The following is a 22,199-nucleotide window of genomic DNA, read 5'->3' on the forward strand; positions in this document are numbered from 1 at the left end:
GACATCCAAAAGACTCAAGAACACTACACAAACACAAGGAATTTCAAAATCCCTCTCCCTTCTCTCTAGTTTCAATCCTAAGGTTTTCCTAGGGTGTAGGTGTAATTCATTAGAAGCTTCCGTGCTATTAGGGCTAGGATTCTAAGAAGGGCTCTTCACGTACATTGTTATTTTTGATAATAGCAATAAGGTATGTGGTTCAAAATTGTCACCTTGAGTCATGCTTTACAAATAATGTGTCTCGTCACGGCTCGTAAAAACTTGAGACTTGAAATCGTTGTCAAATCCCGCCGAACGTTAATCAAACATTGTAAAATATTGATATTTTTTTCAAAAAAAAAAAAAATTTCTTTGGATATTTCTTTAACATTAACTTAAAATGTGATTAATTTTGTTAATAGCTCAAATAACTTATAAATAGTAACATAATTATTCATATGTTATAATGACATTTAATGCTCTTACATACACAAATACATACACAAAGGTTATAATGACATTTTAATGCTTTTAATACACAAAGGTTATTGGTATGACTTTATCAAGTATAGGAAATGTGTTATGAAAATATCTTTTTTAAAGGTTTAAGGGTTCAAGTCCGGCGGTAACTCATATACTCATATGTAGTTGAAAAATGTGTATATGTTTTGAAAAGAAAAAAGCTTTTACATGAATAATAATAATTCATAAAAAAAAACATTTATAGAAGAATAGAAGATACTCTTAGTTGAAAAAGATTAAAAAAAATATTTAAAATTACTTTTGCTACAAATAACTTTCTAAATTATTTTATTCAAAATTCAGATGATACTTCTTATAATAATATAAATTTTAGATTTATATTGAATAATCAATTATTTATAAAATCCTACAAACATATACAACAACAAAAAACAAAACTGCACACCACCTTACCGTTTACCCAAATGAAACATACAAATGTAAAATTTCACAAGTGGCCATAGATAAATTAATTAGATTCAATTGAAAGACAAATGTATAAACAGAGCAGCGAAGAATACAACAAATAACAGCAGCGGATTACATAGTTATTCTCTTTCATTGTTTCTTATTCTATCGTATATTCATTTTTATTATATTATATAAAAATAGGAAACATAAAAATATAAATATAAACGATAATCTTTTTGTTTTTGTTGTTATATATTTTGTCTTCATACATGATGCCAACACCGAATACGACACATCTCTCCCCCACCTTTTTCTCCTTTTCACACTTGCCCTCATATCTCCCACAACAAGACAACCCCCCAAACACCGCCGTGGAAAATGGCGGACAAGTCGTCGGACCTACCAAACATCCATCCTTCGCCACCGCAGATCAGCCGTTTACAACATCAGATCTACTATTTCATACTACAAAATTACAAAAAACAAACAAATAAAAAAAAAACGAAATTCAAACGACGAATCAACGATTTCTTTTGATCATTACAGTCAGATTTCCACGGATTTATATGCTTCGGTTATTGTAATTTAACTTTTCAAAGTAACGAATCGAGAGAAGAGACAAAGAGAGCTGGATCTCGTCTTTTCCCCAACGAGTTTTCGCGGTGGTAGATTTCGCCGGAACGATCGCACGCTGTGGAGGTGGTGGTAGACACGGCCACGCAGACGATGATGTCGCGGCGGCGACGGTGGAAGAAGACGATGAAGTTGCGACGGAAATGGAAGGCTTAGATAACGGCAATAAGTAATTAGAATGGAGACATCGGAAACCACCGAGTGCAAGGACCACCAAGCGGAGCTGGTTGCTACCGCATCCGATATTCGCCCAGTGTCTGGTGCAGATCAGCTCCCACAGCCTCTCATCCTGAGCCGTCCGGTGCCACTGCCGACTGACGCACGCCGCCGCGCCTAACGTCTTTGCATCCACATGCTTCAACACCTCATACAGCAAATTTTCGTCATTGAGAACAGCGGTGGCGCTGGTGGAAGAGGAGGAAGATGGCTTGATCTTCTTGTTGTTCATGTTCTTCCGATTGTGAAAATGATCAACAGGTAATGATCTCTTGAGCATGTTGATTTTTTGTTGTGGATTTTGAGAGGAAAAATGAGGGTTTAAAAGATATGGGGGTATCCACCAGGTTTTGATGGTTAACGAAACGGACAACATGAGAAATGAATGCACTTTGGGTGTTTCGAGAAACTTACTATTATGTCCTTTCTTCATTTCTTTGTTGTTTTCTACGTATTTGTCTGTTTCTGCCAAATGTCAAATTAACCATCGCTGGACAAACAAATATTACTTTTCCTTTTTTATTTTTTTATAAAAAAAAAAAAAAAAAAAAAAAAAAAAAAAAAAAAAAAACAAATCTCTTTAGGTTATTGTTTTATTTAGATTTAGAATTTCAACTAGATTTTATCATCAATGAAAAGAAAAATCAAAAATTACTTCGTAGTCTCGTCACCCGTTATGTCATGTGACATCAGTATTTCATAAAAGAAATTATGATTTACAGAATCTTAAAAGGATTATATTTGGTCATATGTGTCCCAACTAACTTGTTTGTTTTTATAATATACAATTATATATAATCATCAAAACTTTATTTTTAAGCTTTGTATGATAAGTTTTTGTCTTGTAGCAAACAAATTCAAATGGGTTCCACTTTAGACAACATCGTTGTAAAACAAGGTTTGTTAATTATTTTTCTTATAATGGGGATTAATCTTATAAAATGGTCCACGCCATCATGAGTGAGGGATAAAATCAAACTTTACATGTTTGAACTGAAAATAAGAATACCACTACCATATGTTCCATTATTTTATTCATAGTATTATATATTTAGTTTATTTATGGTCCTAAGCTAGAGGCAGGATATTGAAAAATGAAAAAGAAAAATGAAACATCCATAAAAATGAATTTATGATGTTACATTTAATAAATTGTTCAAGTTTTCTACCAACAACATGCAACTAGTCAATTGCGAGTTGCGAAATACGCAAAAAGTGGTCCTAGACGACATTTAAATGCCTATATTGTAACATTTCACTGTACCTTGCAAATCGGTTTTGACATTTCTCTGGTAATACATCCTCGCAATTCTAGGCATACAACAAGTCACTAAAAAAAATTAAAAACGCAATTTTCTTAACTAGTGTACTCAATCATCATATATTCATAGAAATAGGTTTTTGGAGAGTAAAACAACATACAAGGCATTCAAAACTCTCAACACATGACTTTTGCAATGTTTACGATTTGGGTCCCTAAAATGAGTATAAAGCATGAAATATGAGTTGTAGATTGCCTAAACTTAGTATAAAGCATGAAATAGGACAAGTTCTGACAACTTTTTCTGTTTTAATAATTTTGTGGAAGTAGATTGCCTAAAGTAAGTATAAGGAATGAAATATGAGATGTGGCAATCTAAGCATTGTTGTAAATTTTGAAAAGTGTGGTTCAAGTTTTGTTGTTAACAATTTTTTTTTTAATTTATTAGTAAGATTTAGTAAGTGATTGAGTTAACCGTTCAAAAAAAATGTTGATTAATTTCAAGGTTCTAAATTGTGTGACGTGTCCACAAGGTTTGTCCTCAAACTTTAAGAGATATGACGTTTTCCAAAACATGACTTAACACAAAAATTTTATATATATAAAAAAAAAAAAATCATATAATTATAGATTAATAACAAATATTTCAAGCTTTTAGAAGTATTATATCAATGCCTAATATAAAAAAAATGACAAAAATTCAATGATTTAACGATGAGAAAAAGCTAAAAAAATTACCTTTGAAAAAAACTCGTGTCGTGCCATAATGCACAAACACACTTATCCAAGCCTTTTTCGGAGACTATGCCAAACACTTAACTTTGTTTGTTTTTGACACATCATACCTACGCCTCGACACGATGGCGTGCCTTGACGCCACCAGGACAAGACTTTTACAACACTGGTTTAAAGTGATTATGTGTTTCAATGATCATCTTTATATGAAAAGTATATAGTTGTTTAGTTTTGAACACATGTTATGGTTAGAGTATGTCCAGAAGTTTAAAATGGAAAGTTTTGTTGTATATAGTGTGTGTTACAAACTATAAACAATTTACTACAAACTACAAAACCCTATTTTAATTGTGCGTTTGACCAACCAAGACCTAGACAAGATAAATTATTTGAAGATATTGTTGTTTTTTTCCTGTTAATTGGGTGGTGCATCGGAAACATAAAAGTTCTATTCTGTGGAATTTATGGCTTTCAAAACCCCATATTGAACTTTATATGATGTGATAGTTCTGTTGCACCTTTAGCTTCTTAATAAGGCTTTTTTGCTTCTTATAAAAATCCAGCCGTTAAAAAAAACAACTTGTTATCGTATTTGAAATTTCATTTATCTCAAGAGTTAATGTGAAAGGTAAATCGTATACCATTAGTAATAATTTAGGTGTACGTTTGATCTGTGTCTCTTCTATGCAAAATTTCATATATGAAACAGTAGGCTTCCATGTAGATAGAAATAATAGTAAAATTTTAAAATATTTTCATCTAAATTAATAACATATTAAGTTTAAGTTCTTTTAATGTCAACCAGAAAAATAATATATTCATGTAACCAGTTACAACGACCAAAAGCTCACTAAATAACGACTGTTTCATTGAAATAACGTTTTTATTTGTAATACGCATGCTTGATAAAAATAACTAGAAACTTTTGTAATCTATAAAATTACATTAAATGACAACTATTATTATTATTATTATTATTATTATTATTATTATTATTATTATTATATATATAAAGGATAATTCAAAATTTAATTAAAAAAACCAATAGTTTTTTCTTAAACGCCATATAAAATAACTTTTAGATTTTGAGTTTTTTTTTGTTTAAACTAAAAGTTAAACGTTCGTACTGTGTGTGTGTGTGTATATATATATATATATATATATATATATATATATATATATATATATATATATATATATATATAAGCGTAATTTTGAAAATTAATTAAAAAAAACCCAATAGTTTAACTTTTAGATTTAGATTTTTTTAAACTAAAAATTAAACGTTCGTACTGTCAAACGAAGTTTTTTGTTTAATTCGATGTTTTGGTTAAAGCTAAAAGGTTACAAAAATTCAGGGCCAAGCAAACCCTGATATAAAGTTTTTTTTTTGAACGACAAATACAAATATATATATATACTAAACTAGTCCTAAATTAATTCATCTATTTCCATAGTAGTACTCAAACCCTCGACCTCAAAAAGTTTCCAATACCAAATACTATTAGCCTAGAAGTCATTTTGTATCTTAATACAGATTAAATTTTATATTGATACAGATACAGACGTGAATATAAAATTAGGAAAATTAAATCAAAATTTCCGTTAGTTTAACTCACAGCAAAATATCAGTTTTTTTTTTTAATCAAATTCATTACTTTCAAAATCCTAAATCTTAGGTTTCAAATATAGATATCAAAACGAGAATTTCAGTTACATGTTTTTCTTATACGATTTGGCCTGTAGTCCCCTCATATCCCTAATATGCTCCTCACCAACTTTGTCGTTTTTCACATGTATTTTGTCCTCTTTTGACTTTGGAGTGTTTCTCACATTTAAGATTTTAACCAGCTACGCAAGATACCGATTTTGTAAAAAGTAAAAACTATAAAAACTTATTTAAAATCATGTTTATGCTTTATATTAAGTTTATTTGACTTTGTATGTAAGTATCAAAATTTTAAATTTAGGAAGAAAAAGAACGCAAAGCTTTAGAATTAATTTAATAAAAAAAAACAACTAATCTAAAGAACGATTGCATATTAATAATTTTACACCTCTAGCTCTGAAACTATTTTGTTGGGCTAACATTACATATTCAAGCAGGCTTAAATCCATAAATAGTTGGACTTATACATAAAACTGATATCTGACTTTTTCAGTTAAATGGTTTACGGTTTGTTTCTAGAATCGTGATATTTGTGAATCATTAGTGAAATGAAAAACCAGAAATTGTCGGTTCAGAAAATAATTTGGAAAATTGTTCAGTTAATCTAAAAATGAGTATGGTTGATGGTTTGTTGGTTTCCATTTTCTTTGTTAATACTTTAAACACCCCTAGTTATCAAGGACAAAAAGTTATGTGGTTCTTCGTACAGAATTAGATAGGTCTTTTATATTTTTCAATACTAGAAGGTAGGTCCTTATATAAGTTTATGTATAATTTCTATTAAAAAATAAAACTTAGGTAGGTCTTAGGATCCACCTGGAGTACATGTGGCTACGCCACTAGTTACACGATAGTAAAAAAAAAAGTTCCAAAATTTTTGGAAAATTTTACATAACGTCTGGAAAAAGTTAGGGGTTGCACAAGCCACCGTGTGCCCTATATGAAATCCGCCAGCTCAATGTTTTGCAAAACTAAGCAATGGCTTAGAGCCCCTAATTCTAAAGGATCTCCAATTTTAAAACTTATTCTCTTAATTATATTTGTATATATACGTATTTCTTAGGTTATAAAGATAATTTGGAGTATGGCCTGGTGGTAAAAGTGGTGTTTTAGCAAACCAAAGATCTTAAATTCAAATCTATTAGCTTACCTGAAAAACCCCAATTTTATTGTTTTGTTGTAACTCATAAGCAAACTTATCAATAAGTTATTTTAACTAGTTTATAAGCTACTTATGTGTTCTCATTAAACAATAAAATTCAATAAGCTTAAAAAATAAACTAGTTTATATAAGTCTAACACAACCCAAAATATGAAAGGTTTGAAATTGATACTTTGACAACAACAAAGTGGATATCAAGAAAACCGATATGTTAGGAGTTAGGATATATGTATAAACAAGAGGTTGTTTTTCATATTTATGTTATTATTTTTATCGATGGTATATGTGCAAATTCAATGTTGTGAGTTTAGACAAGAAGCAGGCTGGTGACCGTTGGTTATGGGAAAAATCAAGCTAAGTTGTACACTTAGTCATATTATATCGGAACTCACAAGAAAGGTGATACAACTACGTTAAAAAATGATTTGTATAAGTACAATAATGCTATGAATGTATAAAACATGATGTTCATTTATTGGTTAAGTTAAGTATGATATGTAAGACAACTGACAGAAGTCTTTTGGGGTCTGGGGTAGGCCATGACCCCCTATAGCATAGGACAAATAAGTTGCAGCCTCTTTAATCATTAGAGGTTTTACACGCAAGAGGTCTTTTTTGTTCAAAGCCAAGCAGAAACTTTTTTATTTTTAACTATTTAATAAGAATGTTGGTGTAGTTATAGGAGAGTATATCCTAAGAGACTTATTTATTTATTTGTTTTTTCATTTCATTCATCATTTATTTTAGTTTAATATCATTAGATTGTTTTTTGTGTATATTGACCACGAGTGATCTATATAATATAAAGTTTTAAACATCTAATCTTTGTATTTTTAATATATTTTATTTTTATTATATTTTATAGTTATATTTTAGTTTTAAATATTTTTTATTTATTTAACTACTCAATTATTCTTATCATAGTTTTTCATTTATAAAATGTTTATATACTAATTTCTAATGATAACCTCAATTTAAAATATTTCATAGACAGACTAATTAAATGAGAAGAATGTATAAACAATTTAGATAGATGGGGATCAATAAGTTAAATTTATTAAAAAAAAAAATTGAAAAAGTTTCACCATTAAAGGGCTTATGTAATTATAGGTCAAAAATTTTAGAATAATCAAGTGACAAAAATATTATATGATAAGAAATACTTACGATTAGAGATGCTCTTAAAACAGATGTTCTCTCAAATCATACCGTTAACTCAAAATTTTAAGTGAACTCAAACGTAGAGGATTTGAAAACTGATCTTATAAGTATGTTTTCAAAAGAAAATGTTTGTGTAATCTAGTTGGTTAGTATAATCATCTTTTGGCCAATGGTTTTATAAGTTAAGTTCTCTATGTTTTTCTTAATAGACAAGACATATCAAGGTTATAAAGTGATTATTACGTTTGAGTCTTGATAATAATAGTTTCTTTCAAAAATTAATTCAAACCAAATAAATTTTTTTTTGGTACTTAACGGTTTAGTAACTAACACACACCCTTAATCTACACTTGAAATATATATTTCGTCTCAAACGAAACTTGATCTAGTGTCCGAGCTGATTGTTCGGACGACGACTACTTCGCAAATCATAGGGACCAAACTTGTTTACTCAAAAACAAGCCAAAAGAATCCATTCAAATTTGTCAAAGATCAAATCCAAATTAAAAAATAAAAATAAAAATCTTATTTAGGATTAGTTGTACAAGTCTGAAACTTTTAGGCTTAAAAATATCAAATTTTATACCTTTGAAAAAAAAATAAAAAAGCTGGGACTTTGCATCTTTGAATTGATTTGGATCCTCCATGTAAGTCTTTTTTTCTCCGTAGTCCATGGTTTTGCACTTTTAATTTGCTTTAAAGTTTTAGTTTCTGACTTGGCTAATTTTAGTGCGCATGTTACACCCTGTGTCTGAGTAGGACAAGAGTAATGAATTATTGTGCATGTAAAAGACGTGCCACAGAACACTCCATAAGATAAAACAAGATACTACATACAAATTCTATTAAAGAAGATAAATATGAAGGTGTCTTTTACTACACGGTAGAAAACGAAACCAAAACGTAAACCATGATGTATATTAATTATTAGTCAATTGTGCTTATCATCATAAATAGTGCTTTTGACAAGTTACAACTTACAAGCTACCGCTTGGTGAAAATTCTGAAGTCGGATAAGTCGTCAACTACGGACAAAAAGATGTAGAAGATGATAAACTTCAAGTGTTAAGATGACTCATGTTTCATAATTTGATTAGAGTTAGACGAAAAATACAAACTTCATATTATTAAGATTTGGGTTGTTAGATAACCCGGTTATGTTAATATATAAAAAAAAAAAGTTATATTTGGTAGGAGGACAATAACCTTTATATTAATTTATAGATGACAACAATGTAAAAATCGTTATTGTGGTTATCTGAAAATTATGATTTTTATCCAAAAAATTTGGCCACCATTCGTCCAACTAAGAATTTTATTACGGTTTTGGTCTTTTGGTAATTATAAAAGTATTGTGTTACCTGTATTATTTCTTTTTCTGTTTCTTTTATTTACTTAATTATTTTTAGAATAAAAAAGAAATTAAACCTTCCACCTAGTAACTCCACCCAACCTAAACCCTAATCTTCTAACACACACATAAACACACACTCTTCTCCTTCTTCCTTATCCCGTCGGACGCCACTAGGAGCCGAAAATCACCATTATTATCAGGAGCGGAGCTCGGATTTAAGAGAATAGGGGGCTGACAATCTCACATCATAATAATATATTGAAATATAAAGTTATACTTGAATAAAGTAATATGTCTAATTTTTTAAAAGAATAGAAAATAAGGAAAACAAAACGCAACATCTTTTTTCTCAAAATATTCCAACCACTAAAAGCAAGTTTGTAAGCAAGTTTGTCAAGATCGGGATCATATCTAGGATCCTAAGATCGGGATCGGGATCTTAAGATCCCACAAAATAAAATATAATTTTAATTTATAATTTTAATCATGAAAAACATTTCAAACATTCACTTTTCGTTCAAAAGTTATAAAAACTTCAAAATATTAGTCATAAGCCACAATACAAATTATAAATGATAAATTGGTAAAAGGTAAAATACATAAAATGGTAAAAAAAATCATGTGAAGGTAGGATCGAATCGGATCTCAATCCTATCTGCAATCTTACGATCCTACCCTAAATACGATCATTTTATGATCCGTATCGTTTTTTATACCTAGGATCGTACGATCGTATGATCCTTCAATCAGGATCGCGATTTTTATAACCATGGCTAAAAGTTCTAGAAAATCACTGATAGATCCACTATGACCACTAGGACTGAATTGATACTTTGAGTTTTGAAGTTGATATGGTCCAAATTTAATATATAATCGACTAATATTATCACGTTGGTACTTGGATAGCTTAAGATTGAAGATCGTTCTCTGGATCACGAATCAAAGAATCTAATTATAACTCTCCTAAATTTGACATATAATTTTTCACATTCAATATTATTGGGCTCTTCAATGATATTATTCTGATCAGGTTGTGGGTGTGTATTATCAAAATCTTCTTTAGTATTATCACTAACCAGATGCAATTTTGAATCATACGTATCTGATATTTGTTTGCAAAAAGAATCCATGATTCGTTTCGTACTCATAATTTCTCCTATAAATTTATTTGTCTAAGAAAAGAATTAATGGTTCTTTTCTTGCTCATAATTTTCCTATAAATTTATAACTATAATAAACCAAATTATCAAACCATATCACAGTTACAGTTAACAAATTGATAATATTACAAATTACTAGTAAAACTAATTGTGATAAAAAAAGAAAATTTATCTGATTAATTGGTGTAGAACAAGGTAGAAGCAAAAATAAGAAACTGATCTTCAAATCGTTTATTTAAAAAAATACATAATTTATGTTTCTGTGGCTACTGGCTAAGGGGCTGTTTGGCAGGATCTGAATTTTTAAGATCTGAATTTTCAAGAGGTCTGAATTTTTAAGAGGGTCTGAATTTTTAAGATCTGAACTTTTAACATGTTGTTTGGATGGAACCTCTGAATTTTAATCTGAATGATGAAAATGACAATTTTACCTTTTTATAGTCATGTGTTGTGTTAATGATAAATACATAATTGAAAAAAATTACAAGTGATCATACAATAACCAAATTAAACATAAATTCTTTCAAATTCACATCTTTCAATCTATTGAAACCTAAACATCATACAATTTAACCAAATTATACATAAATTCTTCCGAATTCACTTCTTTTAATCCATGGAAACATAAACATCATATAATAACAAAAAAAAAAAAAAAAACACAACCACTAATAAATACCACCACCAATCCCATATGTCTTGAACCCAAATGGCTACAAATTTTTTGAACCAAATCCTTTTACTTCCTGCACATTTAAGAAACAATAAAAATCATATGAACTAATGATTCCCGATAAACAAGTCATATGAACTATTGATTTCAACAACAAACTTTTCAACTCATATCAAGAGAAATCATAAGACCATCTAAATGTTCATAAAGAGAATATATGACCATCATATGAAATCAACAAACAATTTCATCAAAACATCTTCAATTTCAACAAGAAATTGCCGATTAGCAACATGTACACAAGTTAATAATCAATTTATAGGCAAAGAAACTGAAATTAATGCTCCTAATAACAATTTTATCAAAATTTATACATACACCAACACTTAAAACCCAATCCAAATCTGGTATAAGCTAAACATTCCAGAAAAAACATATTCAACTCTTATTATTAAGTTTTAGGGTAAAGAGGAAGAAAGTCTCACCTGCAACCGGAGGGGTTTTCGACAGCAAAGTCGCTGGTGGATGGAGCAACTCGTTATCTCGGAGAAGAACGGAGTTGGTTCAGGGAATAGCGGTAGCGACCGGAGAGAGACGATGTAGAGAAGCGAAGAGTTGATTATGCGATTATGTGCACAGCTTGAGAGGCGAGAGAGAAAGAATCGATGAGTAATGGGTTGGAGGGTTTGATTGTCGTCGGAGATGGCCGCACAAGCAGTGGCAGTGGTCGGCTGATGTCGAGGGGATAGCAGAGGGTTGTAGTCGTACGATCGGAAATGCAGTTGGAAGGATGGGTCGGCATTTGTGAAAGAAGGAGAAGAGGAAAGAAGTGGAGTAGCAGGGCAAAAGAGGAACGCGCGTCATTTTTTTTAATTCAGAGACGCCCCAATATCTTAAAAATTAAGAGGCAACTCCCAAATTAAGAGCTATAAATTCAGATATTACCAAACGGTCTGGATCTTAAAAATTAAGAGATTGCCTCTTAATTCTCCAATTAAGAGGCTATCAAACAAGGCCTAAGTTTAATATTGAATTCTTATTATACCGATTAAACTAATAGTAGGGTATTAGTTGGGCTTTTACTCCATGTGACCAAACTGCTGGAATCCAGAAAACACTCATGTCATAAACATTAAAGGGGTCTAAGCAATATTACATTTTACATTATTATATGGAGTTTTAAATACATGATGGGTTTACTACATCTATTCTATCATAATAATATTCGCATTAGAGGGGGCTAGGCATCCGACAACCCTTCAATTCCCTCCGCCACTGACTATTATCGCCGGAAACCAACGCCAAATCATTGTTACCTTCTCGGTTCATCCTCTCCACCGGAAACCATCTCTACACCCCCCATTTTCAATAGAAATCATCACTAACTTCGCCATTCTAGCAGATCCTCTAGTGTCACCGTAATCATTTTCCGAAACGCTAGCACCACCATCGATCTGACGAGCAGATCCGTTGCAACTCGACCCCATACCCCGTCAATCTTGTAAATGATGAACCTCAAACGCCGCTAGAAAATCAAGGGAGAAGGAGATCATTTGATCCAAGTGTTCTTCAGTTTGAGTTGGAGAAGAAGATAGGTTTGCCTAGATCTAACCCTCTCCGTACCTGCCTAGATCTAGCCCAAAATCCGACGAATCTGATGCTGGCAGAGTGTATATGTGTTGATTTATGGACACCTTGTAATATGGGTTTTATGTATTAGGTTTGATCTTTATCTTTTCAAGAAAAAACGGGATTTTCATATGGTTTCCATATCTTTAACCATTGTGTATTCCGACATTTCTTTCCATGATTTATGAATTTTATGTTTTAGCTCTGAGATGAACATAAGAATAACTATGGAAAAATAATATGATGTTATTATGTGTGTGTGTGTGTGCGTGTGTGTCTGTGTTGAATCTAGTTCAAATCTTCATCAGTAAATGGTTTCCATATCTTTTATTTTATCTTTCTATATGTGTATTAATTAGGATGAGAGAATGATACCGAGGGTTTACAAATCTAATAGTTCCTGAGATTTGTTTGAGTTCATCAGATAATGGTGACTAGTGGTGGTGGTGTCGGTGACTGTCGGCGGTGAGCGGTAGTGGCGGCATCGTTAATTATTGGTGGTTGCGGACTTGTTGTGGTAGTCGTAAGCACAAATCTGGACCAAGTTCGATATATATATATATATATATATATATATATATATATATATATATATATATATATATATATATATATATATATATATATGATTAGGTTCAAATCTTCCTAACATCCATTGTGTACTCGTAAGCACAAATATATATATATATATATATATATATATATATATATATATATATATATATATGTATGATTAGGTTCAAATGTTCCTAACATCCATTGTGTACTCGTAAGCACAAATCTGGACCAACGAATGAAATATAATCAATGGTCATGATCCGAGGATCTATAATATCGCAATAGGGTAACATTTACCATATAATCATACAAATTTCAGCATAATGACATTTTGGTCAATTAACCTATTTTAAAAAGGAAATTTTCAGATTTTAAGGAATAATCAATTCCCTTATTTTTAAAGATGTGAATGTTTTAAATTAATTCAAAATTTAAAAATCCGATTTTATTCTCTCAGAACGACAAAATGCCAACCATAAACTAGTAAAAATATTTTCGATTTTATTCTTGCAGAATATATTTCCGATGCAGATATTTTTGATAATTAAACTTAATTAAGAATTCCACTTCTATATATTATTCGTATACATCCAAGTTCGAATGAGGGTCTATGATGTTATTCTTAATATATATCCAAAATTAAATAAAAATCCATACATATTCTTACTGATTAATTATCTTATATATTTTAATATAGTTATACATATTCTAACAGAATATCATCAAAAGTGAATAAAATTCTTAAAAAATAGGATTCTTGAATATACATTTATTGAAAAAATACACTTAATCTTTTTCAATGGTACATATAATCTACTTGATTCAAACTATTCTTACGAAAATGTGAAGTATTATCATAAGAATGTAATTCTTCGTAGTTCTTCACAAATATACTCGTTGTTAAACTCAATTCCAAATCTTTATCTAGTATGATCAATATTGAATTCATTCTTCATGCAATTTTGAAAGAATAAGACGCACTACTTGTTAGTATTACCAGTTAAGCAAATATATTTGTTGTTAATAAACATTCTTAAAAATATTCTAAGAGACTGCATTTATACATTCTATGCTTTAGAATGTTTATACATAAAAATACATTTTGCTAGAATATACTATTGTTTTGCTATGTTTTTTTTCTTTTCCATACCAAAATGCAAAAATTTATTCATTCTATGAGAATATAAATATTCCATAAAACATGTATTCCTAGTAATTCTGGCAGAATGCATATCATATGGTTAGATTCTTTAGATCCACTTTCAGACATTTCAACAAATACTTGTCGGATATTATTATAATACATTCTATAATACCAAAATACACTTTTGCAATTTGAAATTTGGAATTTGCAAAACATGAAATTGTGTAGGGAAATTACTAATATGCAATTTGCAAAACACTAAACTTTTATGATTATTTATAAAACATTTTGATATTAACAAAGTAAAACAACAGTAATCGAACCAATAGGTATTGATTCCTTTGAAGCACATTATTTTTCATAAATCTTCGTTTTATATTTTTTTTGTAGTTTGTATCCAATAGGTCTTGATTCTAAAGTTTCTTATTTACAAAAAGTCATGGATATTACTCAACATCCATCAAAAGTAAAACATATATTATTAGAATATGCTTTTGAAATATATAATCAAAATCAATAAAACTTACTTGATGTCAACTTTTGAAAAAATATCCACATGATGTCAAATTTTATTCATGATTCATCTTGCGTCCCCTGTTTTTTACGTCAATCCATCCATGGACGGTCGACATCTTATCCTTTTAGCTATTTCAAGAAAACAAATGAAGAAGAGTATAAAAGCCTAATTTGCAACAAGGGGCAAACTATATCGATTCGGAATTCGGGGATATAAGATGGAGACGATGGTGCATTTGATGAAGAAGACGATAATGGATGTTTGTGTGGTGAAAAACTGACGTGTGTTGATGGTGATGAGGGTTTGGTGTTTTTGTAGGGTTGAAAAACTAATTCCCTAATTTAAAGAATATTAAATGTTTTAAATATTTACCACAATTAAATGTAGCAAAGATTATTATTATATCATTTTTATTATTTATTATTGAATTTATTATTCTTAATTCTTATTGGTTGTTAGAAGCACACAATACTTGTTGAAACATTTGAACATATCTCTCTCTTTCTCTCACTCACTCACTCACTCTCTCTTTTCTCTCTCTCTCTCTCTCTCTCTCTCTCTATATATATATATATATATATATATATATATATATATATATATATATATATATATATATATATATATATAATAAAAAAGTGTGAAAAAAAGAAAATACAAAGGACAAAATCATCATTTAAAAAACTTCAAAACAAATTTGACTAAAGTCGCAATAAAATCAAAGTTTTTCACCACTGGTGCTAGTCCAAACGTTTTTGGACCAAAGTGATAATTTTCAACATACTACAATGATCATTTTGCAGTTTAATCTTTATAGATTGAGGCATGGTTTTTATGAAACGTGAAGCCTTTTATGGGATGTTATTGGAAAATTTGTTTATAGTTTTGTTTGTTTGTTAGTTTTTTTTGTTTTTTTCAATTAATCGTGAAATCTCTATGCTCTCATGAAGCTCTTTACTTCCTAGTGTTGGATCCACAAACGTGCATCATGATTTATGGTTGGGTTGTTTAAACTTGTGTTGGTTACATGGAACGAGACTAGACAAAGATAATTCGACTTATCAAACTTTTCAAGATTGTTTTTTATGATTAGAATGATGGTGACTTTCATATCTTATGCACATATGAAAGATCTAAGATGATTATTTGACTGCCATATTGCACATACTTTGACGAAACAAAAAATTACAAATTTTATCCAATTAACATAATCTAAATGTCAATCTAATTCTCACAGAATGCAATACATGTCATGATCAGCCACAACATGCATAGCAAACGAGGCCTAGATGCCTTAATTATGCATATACATGTTTTGATTTAGCCAATTTAGGACACAAGATATTGGCCAAAAGTATAAGCTTTGTATAATACTCATGCAAACCAAAGCATCCAAATTTTGGACTTGGTTGACAAGTTAGCCTGGCCAAAACAAGTTTCATTTGGCCTTTTAACAATTTCTAACAGAATTTGACAAAATTTTCAATATTCATATAAGAAATATAACCACACACACAGAAAGTAACACTATAACTTAAGATGTATAATATGTAGAAAATCAAAAGTTAAGCATATGCAGTTTGTAGTGACAAATTAAGACCATAAAATTGTAGGGTATGCAATATAATAATGTAGATTCAGTTCATGAATTATGTAGGTGATTCCAATTCCATCACTATTGATACGAGAAAATCACAACTCCTTAAAGTCTTAATGACCACCTCCCTTTTTGCTAGGACCGGAGTATACTGCTTGTGTAGTTGCATATCCATCAAATATCTCATGAGAAAGTTGATGCTTGCCGGGAATAAAGTTTTGTGCAGTCGATACAAACTTGGGAAATAGAACACGACCTTGATTTAAATGTCTCAATCCTTGGACCTCGACTTGACAAAGAAGAAACACAAAAATGACGATGATAACAATGATACTTCTGTTGGAAAACCGGAAAAAACCACCAGTTATCTTCATTGTTGTTCCTCAAGGAACATAACTAGATGTATTCTTATATAGCTAGGGTCATAGTTTGGGTTTTATATTTTGGATTTATTATGCGTACATAATCAAACAATGTGAGAAACGCAAGAATCTAATTATTATTATTTAAAATCCATCACTTTCTCTATGGATTTGATACATAATGTAAGAATTGTGTTATTATTATAATCTTTCAATCAATTTTTAATAAAAAAAGATATAAAATAATATTATGATATTAATCGGTTTATTTGTAATAATATTATTTCATATAAAAAAATATAGCGTTCACTCGTTCTAATATAGAAATGAATACTTTAAAAACATGTTAGCGTTTGTATTATTAATGTAATTTAGTATATAGTCCATATATAATCACGGATTCGTCAAACCTTACAAATAACATTGGTAACCACCGCATGAAGAGCTAGTTGGTTCACCATTTGAATTGGCAACCTCCTTGTCTCTTCACATGTGAAAAACATATAGACTATCAGTTAAATATTTATACAAGTTTTTTTTTTTTTTTTTTTTTTGTATAATTGTTATTTCATGCAATCTTATACAACTTACTAACATAAATGACTAACTGTGGTTTGAAAATTACAATATACAATTACATAAAACAAAAATTGTATCTTTTTAACAACATTGATGACAAAAAGTCGCTAATATGTGATTTCAAAATTATAACTTATGATATTGATAATTAGGGGATTTTGGGAGGGGGGGTTTAAAAAGACATGTTAAGTTTTTATTTTTCAAAAAATCAATAAGTTAAAAAAATGTTTGGTAAATTTTTTAAACAAAAAAAGATTTTTTTTTCTTTAAAAAACCCAAGAAATCGTGGTTTTCCAAAAAAAAAACCAATAAATTGATTGAAAAACCCTCACAAAACATGCTCTTAAGTTGTCGATAATAGTTTTAGTGGTAAGACTTTGGGCAAATGTCATATTAGTTTATCGAAATTATCATGTTTATTTTAAAATGTCACCCAACTTTGTTTTTTTGTACATGAAGGAAATGAACTCTCGTTTAACATGTTAAAAAGTCATTTAACCGACTATAGCAGCTTTTAATCTCATTATAGCCTCATTTCAGTTTCTTATACCCAAATCTTTCAATCAATCGTAACCATCACTCTTTAAATACATCTCTTCTTTAATGCCACTCCAAAAATGGTGAACACCATATAAAAAAAAAACAAAAAAAAACAAAAAAAAAAACAAAACACCAAGAACAACTAGTCAACAGCTTTAATAGATTCAAACGATGATATTTTGATCGAAGTCCTTCTTCGACTTCTTGTTACCACTGTTCTGTAATTCAAATCTGTATCCAAACAATGTCGTTCCCTTTTGAGTGACATGCATTTCACCCTCCAAAATAAAAAATCTTCAATCTCTCTTAGCTTCTTTTATTACAATATGTATATCCGGTTTGATGTATTCAATCCCACCACCAGACAATTTGTAATCATCCCATCAGTTTTTTGAGGTAAGGATGTTGGTAAAAAAAATATATGTTTTTATGGGTCTGACATTTCATCGAACAGATTGTGTCCACTTCAAAGTTGTTTGTGTTAGGGGCTGTTTATTTTTTTGTGCAGATTTGCGCAACCACTTTTATCTGCACCGCGCAGACAACGTGCAAACATATGCTCTTGCAGAGTGTTTGTTTTTTGGAAGTGCGCAGATCAAAAAACGTCTGCACGAGGTCTCTCTGGCGCAAACACGGACCACTGTCTTCAAAGGTCTTCATGCCTCATTTTAACCTAAACAAAACAAAAATGTCGCCTATCTTTCTTTTTTTTCCTTTCTCCACCGCCTATCTTTTTTGCTGAAAATGCATTTTTTATGTTTTTGACATGAAATTAAGTTTGAAAAATCAGTTTATTTTCGTACCTGTAGATGTTAAAAAACAAACAGTCTTCTTATTGCAGACTGTAGACATTTGGTCCACATCTTCTGTTGCAAAGGCTTGCATATATGGTCCGCAGACTGCAAACATTTTGACTTCAGAAAAACAAACAGCACCTTAATCTTGTTAAGCCTAAGGAGGACCTATTTCATATTTAAATCTATTCATCTGAAACCCGGATCATGGAATATTTCAGATGAATTTATTTCTGCTCAATGTAAAACTTACTTTAGCTATGGTGTTTATTGGAATCAAGCGATTCATTAGGTTCCCAACACTTTTAAGCTATCTTGTTTTAAGCTCGACACAAAAAAGTTTGCATCGTTGCCATTGACGGTGCCAGATGCAACCTGTGGAGGTTATCAATTTGGGCATAGGCCCATTTACTTTCAGGAGTCATCGAGGCCATCTTCGTTTGGCGGATACCCCTGATGGCAGTCGGAACCATTTGTAATTGAATGTGTACGAAATGTTGAAGAATCATTCTAGGTTTTCAAAACAGTGGCCAAAGCATATATTTTACAAGCTTACCCAATATCAGGTCACATAAGGATTTTTTAAAATAGGAAAATGAGAGTTCATTCCCTTAATGTATAAAAAAAAAGTTGGGTGACCTTTTAAACCAAACACGATAAATTCGATGGGCTAATATAGCATTTGCCCTAAGACTTTCTATATCAATAATTATTTTATATAGTTAAAATTTATATGGGTATTGAATAAGAATTTCAAACTATATTCATGTACATTTCCAATATGTGTAGAGAGATGGAGTATCCATTTATCCGCTAATGTGCATAACCATAATATGGGATAACATTAATGTCATTGCTACTAGTATGTATATATTGTATGTATTTGTATAAGCCTTAGGCTATGTTTGACGTACTAGCTGAAAAACTAGCTGTTAAATAAAAAACTAGCTAATAGTTGAAAATCTAGCTGATAAAAAACAACGTTTGCTAAAACTAACTGAAAAACTAGTTGAAAAACATGAAATGACATAAAAGGACATTTAGGTTGTGTTTGGAGTGCTACAACTAGCTGATAAACTAGCTTATTTTTCGAGTTTTTTTTCATGTTGTCGTGTTTGGTAAGCCAAAAGTAGCTTATAAGTTAGCGTTTTGAAAAGCTACTTAGACTAGCTTTTTATGAGCTTTTTCAAAATTTTCCAAATATACCCCTTAATTAATTATATAAACAAATACTCTTAAATGTCATTTTATGTAATTTATATATCTTAGCTAGCTTTTCAGCTAGTTTTACCAAACGTCATTCTTTATTAGTTAGTTTTTTAGTTATCAGCTAGATTTTTATTTAACGACTATCTTTTTAGCTATCAACTAGCTTTTCAGCTATCAGCTAGCTTTTCAGCTAGTACGCCAAACATAGTCTTAAAAGAATGTGTTTTATAATTAGTTAAGGGGTATATTTGGAAAATTTTAAAAAAGCTTCTAAAAAGCTAGTCTAAGTAGTTTTTTAAAAAACTGGCTTATAAGCTACTTTTTAGTTTGCCAAACATGAGAACTTAAAAAAGCTCGAAATATAAGCTAACTTTTCAGCTAATTGTGGCGCACCAAACACAACGTTAGTTCAGCTCATTGTAACGTTGTATATGTTTGTATATTGTGCTCAATAAATGAGAGTTGATTTAGGGAAAGGAAAATGATTTAATAGGGTAATGTATTTTTTATTTTATATATATTTAATCACTATATTTTTCGTTTATATTTGACTATTTAATTTGTTTTTTATAAACATTCATTCCTTATAACTAGCTATTTCAGGTAAGCTGGAAAAAATGACTTAATATGATAATATATTTATCGGTTTCTACATATTTAGTTCTTAATATATTTTATTGCAAAATAAATCGTTGTTTTTGTACATATTCAGTCATTGTGATCGGTTTCTTTAGATTTTACTCACAATATGCTACGTGTGACAATCATTAATGACATATTTGAAACTGTTGATACTTGTGGCCACCATGACATCAACTGCTTGGTTGTTTTGATCTTTTGGTTTGGCTTAGGTCTTGTATTCTGAACGTTGTAACTTATTCAAGCGATCTCGCATATTAACGATCTTTATACCCACACGTTCGTATTTCAGTCTATTACAAATTTCGTTTAGAATAGTCTTGTTAAGAATACTATATTTTTGCTTATTTCAAGAAACATATTACTTTCATGTCCTCTATCGGCAAATTTTATCATTAGAAATCTTCAACCAAATCATTGAAACCATAAATCTTGTTAAAAGGTAATATATTTAAATAGTTGAATTGTATTTAAGAAGATAAACTAACATGCACAAATTTCATAGATCAGCATTGTAACCCACAGATTTACTTTTATGTCATTAATCGGTCAATTTTATCATGGCAAAATTGCAAAAATGGTCCATGTGGTATGGATATTTTTGGGGTTTTAGTCCAAACCCCGACTTTTTTGGTTTCGTGGCCCTTTTGATCTAGTTTCATTGCGGATTTGGTCCCTCGATAAACTCAAATGACTTTAATACCCTTGGGATATTCATTTTTCATTTTTCTTTCATTTTTTTAAAATTTAATATTTATTTATTTATTTTAATAATAAAAAAGAGGGGCCTCTGTGTGTGTGTGTGCAAATACAAACTAACGAACACATATTCATATTCATGAACATAGACTCAAGAGCACATACACACTTCAACTACCGTCCGCCACTACCACCGTGTCCTTCACCTCCTTTTTCTGTAAATTCATTTTTCTAGTAACCTCCACCATCTCCTTCTTCTCCACACACACAAAATCAAATCCGATGAATGATTTTAGGATGAACACCTTCAAGAAGAAAAAATCAGATCAAGTTGGGTCTCCGACTGCTCCTTAGATGACGAGTTCCTCCTGTTAAAGCTAGCCCTAACGTCGCCGCCTGGTAGGTATTCTCTTTTAGCAGAGACGAGCTCAAGGAGATGATGACTTTCATATCTGAGGACCTCGTTTTCAGATCCGCGTATCCCGTTTGCAGATCTTGTAGCGGTGATGAGCTTAAGGTTTTTCTTTTCCAGTTGTGGTGGCAACAGCGATGATGGAGCTGAAGATCTGGTTCGTCTTCTCTGGTATTTTTATGAAGATGGTAACGATTTAGATGGATATGCTTAAACATCAATCAACCATGGTGGCGATTGATTCTCAATCAAACTACCATTTCCACTTCTTTCCCAGTTCTATCTATAAGAAAATGTAGATAGAATGGTGCACCGATTCAATTTTCTTAATTTCTTAGAATTGAGAAATAAAGGAGGTAGGGGAGACCGAGATCAAGATCAAAGGTTCAGTAAGCTTGATAATCATAATCTTTGCCTGATTGTCTTCACATCAAACTTACTCACACATACATACTTGAGTCGTAGGTTTTGGGTGTACCCTATGAGTTTGAGATATTTTGTTTTATTTTTTGATGCATAATCGATTTGTCTGGTGGGTTCATCCCAATGACATGATTTTGATGTGTGTGAGTTAATCTATGTTG

At 30.5% G+C, this 22,199-nt stretch overlaps 1 protein-coding gene and 1 pseudogene across 1 annotated transcript; one reads left to right on the forward strand and one right to left on the reverse strand.

Moving 5' to 3' along the window:
- Positions 1–1,127: 1,127 nt before the first annotated feature.
- Positions 1,128–2,223, reverse strand: LOC145026150 (uncharacterized). The gene has a single exon (XM_078976820.1). The coding sequence runs from the start codon at positions 2,192–2,194 to the stop codon at positions 1,475–1,477; it is 720 nt and encodes a 239-aa protein (XP_078832946.1). The 5' UTR covers positions 2,195–2,223; the 3' UTR covers positions 1,128–1,474.
- A 12,778-nt stretch (positions 2,224–15,001) lies between these two features.
- Positions 15,002–21,829, forward strand: LOC145003150 (uncharacterized; annotated as a pseudogene).
- The last annotated feature ends 370 nt before the right edge of the window (positions 21,830–22,199 follow it).

Source organism: Lactuca saligna, chromosome 1, assembly GCF_052625555.1.
Source record: "Lactuca saligna cultivar CGN05327 chromosome 1, ASM5262555v1, whole genome shotgun sequence".
NCBI classification, from domain to species: Eukaryota; Viridiplantae; Streptophyta; class Magnoliopsida; order Asterales; family Asteraceae; genus Lactuca; species Lactuca saligna.